Source organism: Sesamum indicum, linkage group LG11 (genome assembly GCF_026168435.1).
Source record: "Sesamum indicum cultivar Baizhima isolate 11 linkage group LG11, ASM2616843v1, whole genome shotgun sequence".
Classification (NCBI taxonomy): Eukaryota; Viridiplantae; Streptophyta; class Magnoliopsida; order Lamiales; family Pedaliaceae; genus Sesamum; species Sesamum indicum.
The window spans coordinates 7,080,726-7,095,798 of record NC_142667.1 but is presented as its reverse complement, the minus strand read 5'-3'; the positions used below and the strand labels follow the sequence as shown (position 1 = coordinate 7,095,798).

The 15,073-nt window shown below is 33.9% G+C and overlaps 1 protein-coding gene across 1 annotated transcript; it reads left to right on the top strand.

Annotated features, from left to right (window-relative positions):
• The first annotated feature begins 4,861 nt into the window (after positions 1–4,861).
• LOC105173363 (Thioredoxin superfamily protein) lies at positions 4,862–7,414 on the top strand. Its single transcript, XM_011095073.3, has 2 exons — positions 4,862–5,087; positions 6,920–7,414. Exons 1-2 carry the CDS (start codon positions 4,943–4,945, stop codon positions 7,171–7,173), a joined length of 399 nt encoding a protein of 132 aa, XP_011093375.2. The 5' UTR covers positions 4,862–4,942; the 3' UTR covers positions 7,174–7,414.
• The last annotated feature ends 7,659 nt before the right edge of the window (positions 7,415–15,073 follow it).

The window sequence follows — 15,073 nt, the reverse complement described above, 5'->3', positions numbered from 1 at the left end:
AATCGGCCAAGCTCATTATTTTTTAGCCCATGGAAAATTCCATGGAAGAAAATAAATGGCTAGCAAATTGCATTTTTGGAAAGTGCAATTCTAGCCATTTTAGGGATCTCTTTATTTAGAGTAAAGAGAAATATATCTTCTAGATAATAGAATGCATTTAGAAACATTCTTAACTATCAAAGAAGATATATATATATATATATATATATAATAATTATTTGAAAAATAATTATGATCATTATTGCACTGTTAGAAATAGTGACCAGAAAGCCAATTGAATTGGCGGTTTTGGAAATCATTTAGCAATCTTTATGAATGTGATATTATCTTGATGAATGTAATAAGCGTTCATACGTGGCACCATGTGTTTGTTGTGCTTAATATTCACATAGAATGGTATTTTAACGTCACAATAAATGCGCACAGACCAATTTAATAACCCATGTAGTTGGGTTGCACATCATATGGAAACTATGAAACCAACTTTTGAGGGTTGGTCTGAAACGTTCCAAGTCGAGGACCTTGAGACTGGGCATTGAGAGTCCTATAAAGACTTGCACTAAGTATTGAATTTATTGGATGAGTGTCGTATTTCATCAGCAACAGATATGGGATGTCCATACAATTTTAGTGGATTAGTCGACAAAGTTGTTAACTAATTGAACTGACTCACATAAATCATCATATGGAAGCCTTAGAGGCTTGGTCAGTATGACTTGAATTCCTGAATCCGATAGTATAGGATTAGTCCTTGGACTTGGGAAATCATGACAGTCGCATGCATATGATGGCGATATCTTGGATCTGGCGAGAGGTGACTTTGTCTTCGATGTGGTCGAATTAAGCCTTGTCTAGTGTAGTTGGATTATATATTGAGGATGATGGATTTCAAAATAGAATCCATCCCCTATCAGTATATGATGGATATATCTCCTCTGAGTTCTAAGATGATTTAGACTTTTCAAATCTATGGTCATAGCGATTGGTTGAATAGAAAATAGTTTTCTTTGTCGATCAATAGAGTAAACGCATTTCAAGTATTAAGCATAGTTGTCTGGTCCAAGATCGGAACCGACGCCCAATGTCATGCCCTAGACTAAGGTCGAGAGATAGTCGACGGAAGGACCGTACCTGTATGAACTTGAGAGCCTAAATGTCATGCAAGCATTCACATAGTCTCTAGTGCCATAAACCGTTGCTAGACGGCTCCGATGGTGATGGGCATTTCGATTCATGATTAATTGAAAAAAAATAATTAAATTAGATTTAATTAATTATTATGTTGGACATAATGCCCAAGTTTAGCTGAGGGTGAACCTAAAGAGTCACAAACAAATCACTATGAAATTGGTGAAATTAATTTACAATTAATTCGAGAAGAAACGAATTGATTTTATTAGATTAAATTAATTCAAGGAGAATATATAAATGATTGGATCATTTATTTAATAACCTATTTGATGGATGACTCAAGAATTAATTAATTTTGGTTTTAACACCTATAAATTAATTGGATTAATTTATTAAGTTTCACTTAATTAATTGATTGGATCAATTAATTAGAGTTTGGGCTTAGATTTATTTAATTGGATCAAATGAATTTTTGAATTTAGTTGGACTAAAATTAATTTAATTAATTATTGTCCAATGGACTTTGATTGGACTTAATTTAATTTGATTAAATTAAGCCCGGTCCATACTTGAAGTCCAAGCCCATTGAGGGAGGTTGGAGAAGTTAAGAAGGAGTTGAAACTCCTCACCATGATGAAGATAATGGAGTAGTTATTTTATCATGGTTGAAGGTTATATGAATGTGTGTGTATAGGTTGTCTTGGAGGCAAACTTGGTAGTTATTGAATTTGGAATTCAATTGTATGTAATATACAAAACTACACACATATCCAACATAACCAACACATAAGCCACGAGATTTTACTGAATTTCTCTCTTAAAATTATCCTTTTTGTTCTATATTGAATTGAATTCAAGTTAGAACATAGAACAATCCAAAAACACTAAACAATAGTGTTAGTTTTGAGTTGTTTTTCTTCTTGTTCTTTGTTCTATCTAGAAATATAAAAAGAACTATATTTTCATAGTGTGATGTCAACAAATTAGAGGGATTGTTTTTTGGATCCTAAAGTGAACCCAAGAGAAACGAAAAGGGAAACAACACACGTTGCTGCTCATCTACAGAAACAAAAAGGTAAAGTTTCATGTTTTGTTTCTATGCTTTTTGTTTCATCCTCTAGCCACTTTTCTAGCATGTTTATATATTTATTATTATGCTTTTGAAAAATACCAAACAACAAAAAATTTTAAAGGGAACACCCCTTTGAGCCGTTAATAATTTTTTTTATTTTATTTCACGCTTCCACTGCGTTCTCGGGCCACTAATTCTTTCATACACAACAAAAGAAAACCCCCTCTTCCACAAGCCATTCGGCTGCCCCTCCCTTTTAAACTTGGTGCATTTTTTTCTCTTCTTCTCTTCTAGCAAAGAGGACGTAGAAATCCCGATTCTTGTGTCGTGTGGACGAATTAGTGGACTGCTATGTTGAAGCCTCAAGTGAAAAGCATTTTAAGCGATCGTGAAAAATGAATATATCATTCTTCACCCTCTTTATTTTCAATTTTATGGTTTTCCATCAGCCCCATGTTTGTTTATTTTTATAGTACATCAAACCCCCGAGAAATCCAAGAACACACCCCTTGGATTTATAATTTCTATGCGCTTTAATGTTTGTTATTATGTGTTTTAAGTTTACTGCTTCCTCTAGGGTGTTTTCGGACTGTACCACGCGATCCTTCAGATGGCACTAGCGATCATCTGCTGGATCCCTAGGAGGACTAGGGATAGTTTCCTCGAAGAGGTGTCTGAAGAGGTACTACGTGCGGGGGATCAGCTAACAGGTCGAGGGGCTTGGAAGCACGTGGGAGGGCACTCCAGAATCCGGAGCCAAAGAAGCACCTAGTACAATTTGTAGAGCCTGGGTACTGCCAGCAACCTCCCCAGCCCCCGACTTGTTTTGCATGCTGCTAGGTGTCTCCATTGTTACTCACATCTTTAACTTTGTATTTCTACAGACGACACCAATTGATGTATGATGAAATCGCTTGGGTCCAATAGTCTTAAACGGATGTATAGAGCTTGGGCCAAAATGTATGAGGATCCTGAAGAGAAACTCTGCAAAAAAAATATTAGGACTCCACCCAAATTAATAAGTTGGAATAATCTAGAAAGATAAAGATTTCAAAAACAAAATCTAGTATGGTGAATAAAATTAAATATGAACACAAGAAGATGCGATAATATGCTGTAGAATGCACAAAGATGATTTTGAAAGCCAAGGAACCATCCCCCACCAAAGGGGGTCCAACCTGCATTTATAGAGGGGTTCTCCTGTCCAGCGGGAGTCTATCACCATCCTTGATCCTAGACGGAGTTAGTTAGGGTGTTGGAATAAGATTAGGCTTATCCGAAGGCTGGTAATGTCTCAGTAGGAGTCTTCTGGTCCTGGGGTTCCTTGGCCATGTTGGGAGTCCTACTAACCTAGGAATCCTATCCGCTGGGGACTCCTCGAGGCTGCAATGATTCGAGCGATTTTTCATGTCAGGACCAACTGGATGCCACGTGTGAGGAGATACTGCCACATGGGTAAATTTTTTTAGGTCGTCTATTTAATTGGGCCTCAATTTTGGATCGAGTTCGATGGGCCTTCTTAGGTCACTTTCCTATGTCTTGGGTCTGCAGTTCACTTGGGCCATCCGAGCTTGATAGGTTTCATAGGGGGCTGGGTCACCCGAGCCTTCTTGGCGGGGTTAGGTTAAATCAAGGTGGGCCTAAATCCACAATCCTCCGTCTTGGGTCGCCTGGGCTGTTGGGCTAATACAAAGTGTGGGCATCCCAGGTGTATACGTTAATTGTATTTCTTCTTTTGTTAAAAATAAAAAGTTGGTAAAATATTGGATGTGGTGGATGAAAAAATATAAAAAATTATAGAAACATTATCCACGTAGTAAAGAAAATTAAAAAATATAAAATTATAGTTCTTATTCCATAAGAGCATTTTGGTTAGTTCACCACAAAAAAATTAATGAAAAGTTAATGGAGACTAACAGGTTGGACTGGATGTTAGATGATTGTTAAAATTAAGAGAATATTAATAATTTTTTAAATAACGAGAATATATTTACAATTATGTCAATTTTCAAGAGAGATCATTGTACATTACTAATATTGAAAAGTCCAAACTTAAACACAATGTTTTGTTTCATGTTCTGGCATTTCTCGAGACAAGATAAAGCTCACTCAATGTTTATTTTTTGTGTTTTTTACACCTTATTTATGCATTTTGTTATTTTTCAACTTTGTATATATAATATATATATATACACTTATAAATATATAATATAAAAAGAGATATAATTTGACAATGAACAGTGCTTTTGTCTCCCAAAAATACAACATTAAACATACAATAATTATATATATAGATATTTATATATAAAGAGAGATGATTTTGATAATTAACTTTTTATCTCCCAAATTCCAACATCAAACCTACACCACTTATTTTAAAGTATGTTAAATTATCTCAAAACACAAATTCAAATATACCATCTATCTTAAATACACATTTATTTATCTCTAATTTTTTTCTCTTTATCTTCAAAACACCAAAACAAAAGATTCAAAACACAAATCCAAACACTGTGAAAATATTTTTTCACGGACGAAGCCCAAAGCATGAATATCTGGGCCTGACAATCTTGATATCAGGGCCATACCAGCCCGTTCTTGAAATCTCGATACTGGCAGCTGTCGCTACGATAATTTATGCTTTAAATGCGTAAAACCCACTGGCACAAACATTCGATTCTCTTGCAACACAAACGCAATTTTGCCGAAAAGGGAGTGCGAAAAGGTGAAGCCCAGAAAATGCCGATGAAGACGTTGGATGCAACAGTTTCAACATTTGAAGGGGTGTTTGAGAAGTTCAGAAGTGAAGCAGCAAACAACAAAGCGAATTTCATCCTGTTCTTGGCCGACAAAGACCCATCCACCAATCTTAGTTGGTGCCCAGGTACACACCAATCCTATCTGCGCATACATATCTATGTGTTTTTATGTGTGTGATTGCGTTTTGACGGAGATTGAGATTATTGGTGGTAGGTGTCTGGAAATTTAAGGTGGGTTTGAATGAGAGAGTTGGCTGTCGTGATTTGTTCGAAAGGTTACAGTTGATGCTTGAAATTGTTGGTTTGTTTTTGATGAAGCATGACTTGGAGTTAAGAATTGTTGTGATTGAAAGAAAGGTAAAAACGAAGTAAATTTTTTGAGGAATGAGGCAAGGCCGTGTTTGGGAAATTATGTTGGTTTTTCTTGATTTTTCTTGTGGAGTATGGGTGGAATCATGGATGGTAGAGTAGCTGATATTCGGATCTGAATTACGACCCGGCTTCATTCATGTCCACATGATTGTAGATGCAATAAATAGATAAATGGGTTCAGTTTTGTGAAGCTGAGACTCAAGGCTACCAATCTTTCACATTTTACACTAGAATTTCGTCCCCTCCTCGTTGCTGTTTGTATTGGAGTTACAATTGGGGTTCAGGGAGACCGAGCTTTCCATTGATATAGAGAAGATTTAAGTGTGGGAAAATCAAAATCTCTTCAAAACCTTGGCTTATAGTAGATTAAGTGTCTAAATCTTCGTTCTTGATTGCATGGATATGTTAACCCTTGCCAGTCTAAAATCGCTGAGGAAGAAAGATGCAAGGTTATACCACCTCAGTTTGCCATGTTATTTGAGCAGCTAAGTATGGACCAGTTTTCGTCATGCACTGTGACCATATGTGGAATATTACGATTGCTGTCTTCCCTTGTTTAAATTCCACGTGAAATGTGAAGTATGCCTAGTACTTTTCCTAGATCACTTGTGCCCCGGAGCTTTGCTCATATTTTTATTTTGTCGAGGTTTTTGTGTGAAATGAGAATGTGTTTGTATTGGTTATGAGATTGCATTTTATATTGGACTATGGTATCAAATCTATGTATTTCAATGTAAATACGTATAAATAAACATATTTTCACTTTAATTACTTGTTAAAAAACTGAACATGAAAACATAAATAGATTTTTTTTGTAGTGATCCACACATGGTTGGCAGCATGCACAAGTAAGTTTGACTCTATGAGCGTGTTCTACAAAATGTCCGAGTTTCTTTGCGCAACATATACCTGTGAAAATATATCCCATGCTTTAGTAAACAAGTTTCAAACGAAGAGTAAGATTTTATCAGGTTGCCCCCGTATTATGACAAGTGATCATATTTCTTGTTATGATTGCAAATTGTTTTTCAATTATTGTGATCCCTTCTGATGTCTGAATGTAAATCAAGCCACTAACTTAACCCTCCTGCTAACTCGCCCTTGGTTAGAGAAGATTATTATTTTCTCTGTGTATTGGAGAAGTGGGCTATTATCTTCTCTTTGTTCTGTACTCTGCTTTCTTCCCCACGAATCATGGTTGGTGAGGCTAGTACAACGTTTAGTTTTTATCCATTTGAGATTTACACGAAATATATGTATACGATTATAAAAGAGAATATGTTATGATACCAACTTTTGAATACAAAGATCAAACATTACTTTGGTTGGAATAAAAGATCGTAACGGTGGGTTTTAGATCCCAACCAAGCCGGGCTGGTTTAGCTCCCAGCCAAGCTGACATATGCTTCCGGTCCTCCAGCGTATTTGAATATACCCAAGTAAAATGCTTGCTCTCCTCATTCCACTTCTCTGTTCTTGAAAACCATTTACATTGACTGTTTGTCAAATTTCTTTTCAGTATCATTTTATACAAACTATTTTTTTTCTCATCTTTGATGATTTTTGTATGCTGTTTCTTCTCCAGACTGCGTCAGAGCTGAACCGGTGATATACAAGAAGCTCGAAGCATCACCAGACAATGTGGCTCTGTTGAGGGCATACGTCGGAGATAGGCCTACATGGAGAAATCCGCTGCACCCATTTAGATCAGACTCGAGGTTCAGTCTCAAAGGAGTTCCAACGTTGATCCTCTGGGAAGATGGTGTGGTGAAAGCTCGGTTGGAAGACCATGAAGCCCACGTCGAGAGCAAAATCGACGCCCTCCTATCTGGGAAGTAGGTGATGTTGGTGTGGATGGTGGAGGAAAATGTGTTGTGCTACTGGTGACCTAAATCTTCTGTGAGGCACTGGATATAATTTAAAGCTCCAAATAGGAATAAATTTGGTATCTGCACTGATGTGATGAGTTGTAGTCTGAAATATTTCAAATCTCTCTCTAATTTGACGTTCTTTATGCTATATTTCAAATTCGAGATGAGTATTTGAACAAAGATTTCAAATGCATTTTATATTAAATGAATTTGAAATCCAACATAATATTAGAAACTATAACTCAATAAGAGTATAAAGATTTGATAATTATTCATATTGAGTGTACCATTTATTTCTTTGTCTATGAAATAAGCAATTCTAACTCATATTCAGTTTCAAACTTTCAATCAAATTCAAACTTATATAACAAGACATTATAATTTTTAAGATAAATTATAGAGTTTTTCTGAAATTTGGCGCAATTACAAACTTTTTCTAGTTATTTAAAAAATTATTTATATCTTCCTTCGTTTTGATGGCCCTTCAATAACTAGTTAAGTCATCTTCTTTTTTGTTGGTAAACTGACCAAAATGTCTTGTGAAATATGAATTGTACTTTATTTATTTTTTTATGAATTAGATGAATAATTTTTCAAATTTTTCAACCACATCAACCAGTTCATTTTAATATTTTTTTAAAAAAATTCAATTAAAAGAATACAGTAAGGGCAAACGAATAATTTCGAACCTCCATTTAAGGGTTACATAGTTTCTTCCAACATTAGAGAAATTGATAATTTTTCAAACAACAAAAGTATTATTAACTATATCAAACCTCATACGAGCTCTTTGTAATTTACACTAATTATTTAATTGATGTTCTATTTGAAGAGAATAATTATCTTCATAAAAGTAAATAGTACTTGTGATGTGTTCCGAGGTCCAACAACATCACAAAAATCGAAAAATTTTCACGAAAATTCTAATAGAATTAAAAGGTTAACATGCAAATAGTGATTAACACTCCGATGTTTAATCCATAAATATTTTGACTAAATAAAACAAGGAAATCTTGAGTAAATATGAGATGGTGTGATGGAATAATTGATGTAGTTGAACATCGAATGCTTGAATACAAAAATAAGACTTGAAATTTAAGTAGAGAGTGTAGAAAAATAGCAAGCTTAGTGTATCCTTGTTGTTCAGATAAGAGGAGCTTAGTCCAAGTTCAATTACATTAGACATTCAGTCAATTGAGAATATAGAGGAAATGGTTACTTGATACTTTCATCAATTGATTCAACTGAATACAAAGACTTTATTAGTATCCTTTTAGAGTACAGTGGCCCGTGATTTATAGAACGTAGTTGGCATTGAAGCCTTGTTGTTTGGTATTTGAGCCTTGTTTATGGACTATGCCTCGTCAATTGAGAAACAGGGTTAGGCTGAGGCTCTTGTTGTCTGAAAATTGTATTCGGCTAGCAGGAGCTAGTCCTGCTAGGGTGAGTAGATTGGAGGGCTGCTCATTTACCTTCGGTTTTGGCTTACGTTCTTCACTGGGCTTGGATGGATATTTGTTTGGAGGGTGAATAGCAATTTACCCCCATGTGATATTGAAAATGAGCATATTATTTCCTATGGAAAAAATATAGCAAATTTACCCTTCTGTACTTTTTAAAATGCAGTTTACCTCCTTATACAGGGTGGTAATTCCTTCATTTTGAAAAACATAGGGAGGTAAATTGTTGTATTTTAAAAATATAGGGAGGTAAATCACTATTTGTTTTTTCATAAGGGGATAATTTACTCATTTGCGATATCACATAGGATTGCTTGTATTTTTCCCTTTGTTTGGGGCATCAACTTGCAATATCATTAATCTAATTTGTATGCTAATTAGGGAATTATGACGGATTATAAAACTGCCCCATATACCAAGACAGATAATAGAATTCTTAACTTGCGAAATGGCGCAGTTGCAAGTGATGAGTATAAGCCAATTTGTCATTCCTTGACTATTCTATATCTATTTTAACAGTATGAATTGGCAAAAAGATTTGTTTCATTTTTTTATTCGATCAAAATATCACAATAATTATGTTAGTTTTAATGGTTTTTTTGTAAATTAATCTTGTTAATACGTCAAGCTTAATTTTGATAATATGTTGAATTATTAAATATATCAATTGACATCATTGAACTTAGACACTCATGTAATAAAATTATTAGAAACGATCATTGAATTGATTAAAATCAATTCTAAAATTATTGAATTCATTTAATTAAAGCATATGTGTTGATTATTTTTAATCTAAATCTAAATATTCTATATATACATATATATTACATATAAACACATTCATATACACTCTTGTAAGATTATGATCACATAATATTTTACTAGCAGGTGTTCCATACTATGCACGGATTTAATTGAATTATAATTAAAATTATATCTTACAAAAAATTTAAATTATGTGGATATTAGTTAAGAAATTATTTTGAATGAGATCAATAATGTAAAATTAATTTTTCTTTCTTTCAAATTAAAATGCATGAATACAATAATATTTATAGAAGTTTACAATCATCAAAATAGGAATAAAGAGATACATTTAATAAATATAAATTTTGATTAATTGTTATGTTTTATTGACTTTTTAATTGTCGGATGTAACATAAATTATTTTTAATAAATAATAATTTTATACTACTGCCTATGTAATAAATCTGCATATCAACATCATATTTTTTTTTTATATATAATGTTACTTTACAACATAATTTTTAATCATAGAATAACATAATGGTATTATTACTTTTCACGAATTGTTTCTATTGGAAAAAAAAAAGTGAATTTTACGAAATTTGTCAAATAACTTATTACTAAAGGATTACATATATAACAAAGTATTATTATTTGATATAAATATAAGTTAATTATTTTTTTTTGAAAATATAAGATTGTCGAACATAATAAATTAAGTTTTCTTCTACAATGTTATACATTATCCTATACTCCAAACTTCGATGTCATTGAAGCCTACTAAATCATTAGTGAAATAACTATTGATCATAAATACCAAAGGTTATTTAATTTAATTTAATTTATTTTAAACTCAATTTCACATAATTTAAACATGTTACTAAAAATAAATTAATCATAATTGATGTATATATTAGTAATATTCATTTATTTATAAGAAAAAAAATATAATTTTTATATATAAGCCACATAATAAATACATACATCCTACCACACTTTAAAACTCTCAATACCATTATAAATACACCACATATTATTTTTTTTAACCTATTTATTATTTATGATTTGACAAGAGATCACACAAAAATTCTCTGTACAAAAAAACTAGACTTAGGAAGTATTAGTGTGTGGAGAGTAATTTCTCTTACACTCCCTCATTTAAATCACATTCACACCATTGGCGCCATTTGTGGCAACTTATTACCCCGACGCTCAGAATGCAGACCAGGTCTCGAGCTCATAATGTTCAGGGGATGGACACTGCCCATGAAATACACGAGAATAAAGTAGAACAACTCCACCCAGTGAACAACCTCATGGGGTGAACACCTGGTCTGAAGGGAAAGCGGATCGGCCCAGGAACACGTGAGTGGAACGTGGTAAAAATGAAAGAAATAAAATGTACTTTAAAATTAATTTCTACGACCATCCAAGGGGTGTACTATTGGTGTTCCCGAACGTTCGATGTAGTATGTGGATTAAAGAAAATAAAACAACACATCCAACATATAAGGCTATAGATAAAGAACAAAAGAGAAGCGGTATTTAAATGAGATCTTACCTCTTTCGTTTTTTGTTTCAATCGGCTATATGTGTTTGGCCCTTTTGTTCACTCCAATGTAGGAGCCCTATGAAGATGATCCACACCACATCATGGCAAAAGGTTTTGATCTATTTGCTAGAAGAAATCAAAATTGGTCGAAAGATGACGAAGAGAACCACTAAATAAGTGTGTTCTCTGCATCAAAAATTATCTACAACTCTTAGAGGGAGAGAAAGAGAGAGGGCCGAGAATTACATGGAGAAGGACGGGGAGTGTGTGTTCTCTACACTATTCACTATGTGTTGTCATATGAATGATGATGATGTTAAGCATATAAACATAATCAGTGAGCACAACAAATACAATTGCCAAATAATGAATACTCACTTTAATCATAAAAAATATTACAATTACACCGATTTTATCATAACAGATTACATAAAGGCCAATTCAATTGGCTTTTTGGTCACCTATTCTAATATTTAAGAAATGGCCTTTATTTTTACTAGCTAAAGAATTCATTTTAAAAGTTGATAATACTAATGTGAAGGCTTTCTTAAAGTATAAATTAGAATATAAAATAGAGAAAACTCGTATTATCAGATGGCAAGCTGAATGCCAATATTTTTATTTTAATATTGTCGTTATAAAATCTAATGAGAATGTTTTTGCAGATTTCTTGACAAGAGATAGAGGCATCTGAAGTAAACTCCATCATGCTGAGACTCAGGCAGCTCTGAAAAAATCTCGAGGAGCTTGACAAGAAGTTCAGACCGCTAGGATGAATGCCAAAGTAACGGACAAATCCAAAGATCTGATCTAAACACTGTCCAAGTCGCTATAAAGAGTTCCTTGTTAGCATCCACCTTACTATGGGATGACCTACGAGAATCAATTCGGAAGGCTTCACCTTCGAGGATGACTTACGAATTAAGGCAGCATCACCTTAAACATGCCCTTAGAGTGCAGGGCTCTAGACCTGTAGCGTCGGATTCAAGTACTGATTGCACGAGGCTATTGTGACTCTGGTGAAATGGCATCAATTGCGTCACAGGAAGTGCAAACTTCCTGATGATTCAAGTCAACCCAACACCTCTAGGGTAAAAGAGAGAGAGATTAGCTTTAGGCCGATGATAGGCGCCTCTAACGCTAATACTAACGAGTTGATATCTTCTTCTTTTACTGCTTGGCAAGACTACCAGTGCATTTGGGAAAATTAATTTTTACAAAGGAGCAAATCCAAGCAAGACCTTCATCAAAACATCCAGAAAATATAACAGAGTTTGAATGTTAGAATGGTCCAAATTAGAGGATGTCAGAGAATGATATGATTTTTTAGCTCTAGCTTCAGTTCATACTATGTCACTCAATTTTTCAAAAATTTCAAAACTTCTGGAGTGGATTAGTGGGGCGGTTTCTGACTCATGTCAAAATAACCCCCAGTTAGAAAGAAGAGATATTCTGGATCTAAAAGTTGTATCAGTAGCTCCAGAGACCGCAGAAACAGTGTCTCATCAAGCATTTCATTTTGTGAAGTTGCAGAGGCTGGACATGGTAGCTTTCAATAAAATCAAAGCTGCCTTAAGAGAAGCTCCACTGGTGTCCGCCATAAGTAAAGATGATATTTCTACTACAACAGCTTGGGGATTATGGATCTATTTCACTGAGATGGACAAAGTCAGTAACCATTTAAAATATTTTCAAATAAAGTAAATGGATCATTCCTGTTAAACTCCATGACGGGACACCGAGTTTGCTGAGAGCTTGTTCGAGAAGAAGAGAATGTTAATATGAAAAAACAAGTTGTTAGCAACTGAGTCTACAAGGATGAAGACATGTAACATGCTGCATGTTGGGCAATAGCATAACCATGTATGTCGTTGTATGAGAAACAAGAAAAGTCGCTGTGTAGGACCAAAATTCGGGTTACCCAACAGAAACCCGAGCCGAGCTGGACAAGGGTTAAAAGAAGAATTTTTACACGACAAAGTAAATTCCAAAAGATGTAAAAATTCAAGAGTGGAACTGTAGGCAAAAGACAACAAAGGCCAACAGTCAGAAGGTTGGAAAGCCAGCTAACAATCAAATGGTCGACAAGCATTCATGTCCAACAGTTGGAACGAATAAGAAGATGACGAACGCAATGACGTCATCCAGAAAAGACAAGGAGATTACAAATGCAATGACGTCATAAAAAATCAATTTTGAAGTCCGTGTTTGGAGTCTGCGGACGACTGTAAATAGGAAGGCGATGAAGCAGATGGGGATTATTAGAAAAACTTATCCTACTCTCAAAGCATAATATTTCAAGTTCCGAAACTTTGTATTTTTAAATTTCGTAGTTTATGGGGGTTTTCCCTACAAACCAAGTCCTCTATCATATGAGAGGCTAAATAGTTGTCTCCTCTAGCGGAGAATATAATATCTATGTAATATTTTATATATTTTTTCAATAAAAGTTTTTCAATAAAAGTAAGGCTTCTGTTCATTTTTTTATCCAAAAATCTATTAAGTCCCTAAGGTAGGAAACAAAATAGGATTGTGCTGCTTGCTGCTGAAGGAGCCAAGTTTCTACGAACCATCTGCTGCAGTAGCGTAGTTGGAGGAAGTCCGTAAAATCGAGGACTTGGAATACTTGGGAACAAGGCGGTCGAAAAAAGTTATGAATTTATAAGGGCTTAATTTATTTCGGAAGCATGTTGGGCCTAACTTGGAGTATGTAGTGGACTATGGTTAATTTTTAGCTAGAAGGACAAAATGGTCATAAATGGGCCGAGGGAAATATTTAAAAATTATAGGACCAAAATTATCAACTTTAAAGTTAAAGAACCAAAACTGCCAACCTCTTATAGATACAGGATCAAAATTGCAATAAGCTCAACTTTTAATATTTTATACATCCTCCAATTGAGACAAAAAGAAAAAAAAAGAAACTATATATACATACAAGCTATTCACTTTGGGAACTTTATAAGTTTTTAACACCTATTTTTGTAACCAAGCACACAAAACCCCTTATTTAACTAAACCAAGTAAAATAAAAGATTAAATCCTTTGGTTCAATCAAAAATTAGAGACTCACGAGACCACACAAAGAAGGATCCCATCTCCATCCCCCTCGCCTCCTTCTCTCTCTCTCTCTCCAAATACATAGTAAATGGTTGGGTTAAATGCAATTTATTTCATATAATATGTAAAATGAGTAAAACATTTTTATAAAAAAATCAGTAAATTATTCTCCAGTATTTTGAAAAATGAAGTAAATTATCCTCATTTCAAGGGCTTAGGTAAAAAAAATAATTTGCTTTATTTTTTAAAATATAAGAATAATTTGATTTTTTTACTCATTATTCATATACCAAAGAGGTAAATTGCATTTTTCCCGTTAAAATTTTCCATACATGTAATTAGACTAAGAGATATCCTCACTGTAGCAAGAAGTCGTTCTCACCTTCATTGTTTTAACCCTACAGAAGGAATCTCTCTTTCACCGATTTTACACCCTCTTTTTCACTCTCCATCTTTTCAATTCCTAGATTAGGTTGGAATTATTTCATCGATAGCCGGCGATTGTGCAATGAAGGATTTTGATAAATCAAGATTGACGGGCTTAAACAGATGATTAATTTATGCTTAAGGGGTGATGTGGTTGAGATTTTTACGAAAGGATGAAAATGAACACGTTTTCCAGAGGGTTTTTTGGTAGGTGTATCACTTTCAATTAATAATAGTTAATGTTAAAAAATTATATTTTTGGTATTTATATTAGTGTTGAAAATTATATAGTGTGGTTGGTAATATGTAATTGCCATGTGTCTCATATATATTAAATTATTTTTTTACCCTCGCAGTTAAATGTTTTTTTCCTGATATACATGAGTGGGCTAATTTTTTATGAATTCCCCTTAACAACAGACACCGAAATGTATCCAGCAGATTTTAACTATGAATTAGATTAGCTTGAAAACCATAGTGATTAAGAATTCTGCCAATCCAAGTATATATCTTGAGTTCTCTATATAACAGGACTCGAATTTCCATCAAAGGAATAAAAAACACGATTCGAAATCCTGTTTATCTACAGCTAAAGAAAGGGAAGAAGATTAAATACAATCGGA

Excerpts from the sequence above, each read along its gene's own strand:
- LOC105173363 (XM_011095073.3), top strand. The coding sequence starts at position 4,943 with ATGCCGATGAAGACGTTGGATGCAACAGTTTCAACATTTGAAGGGGTG. Across the intron at positions 5,088-6,919 it reads CAATCTTAGTTGGTGCCCAG|ACTGCGTCAGAGCTGAACCG; the intron begins GTACACACCAAT and ends TTTCTTCTCCAG.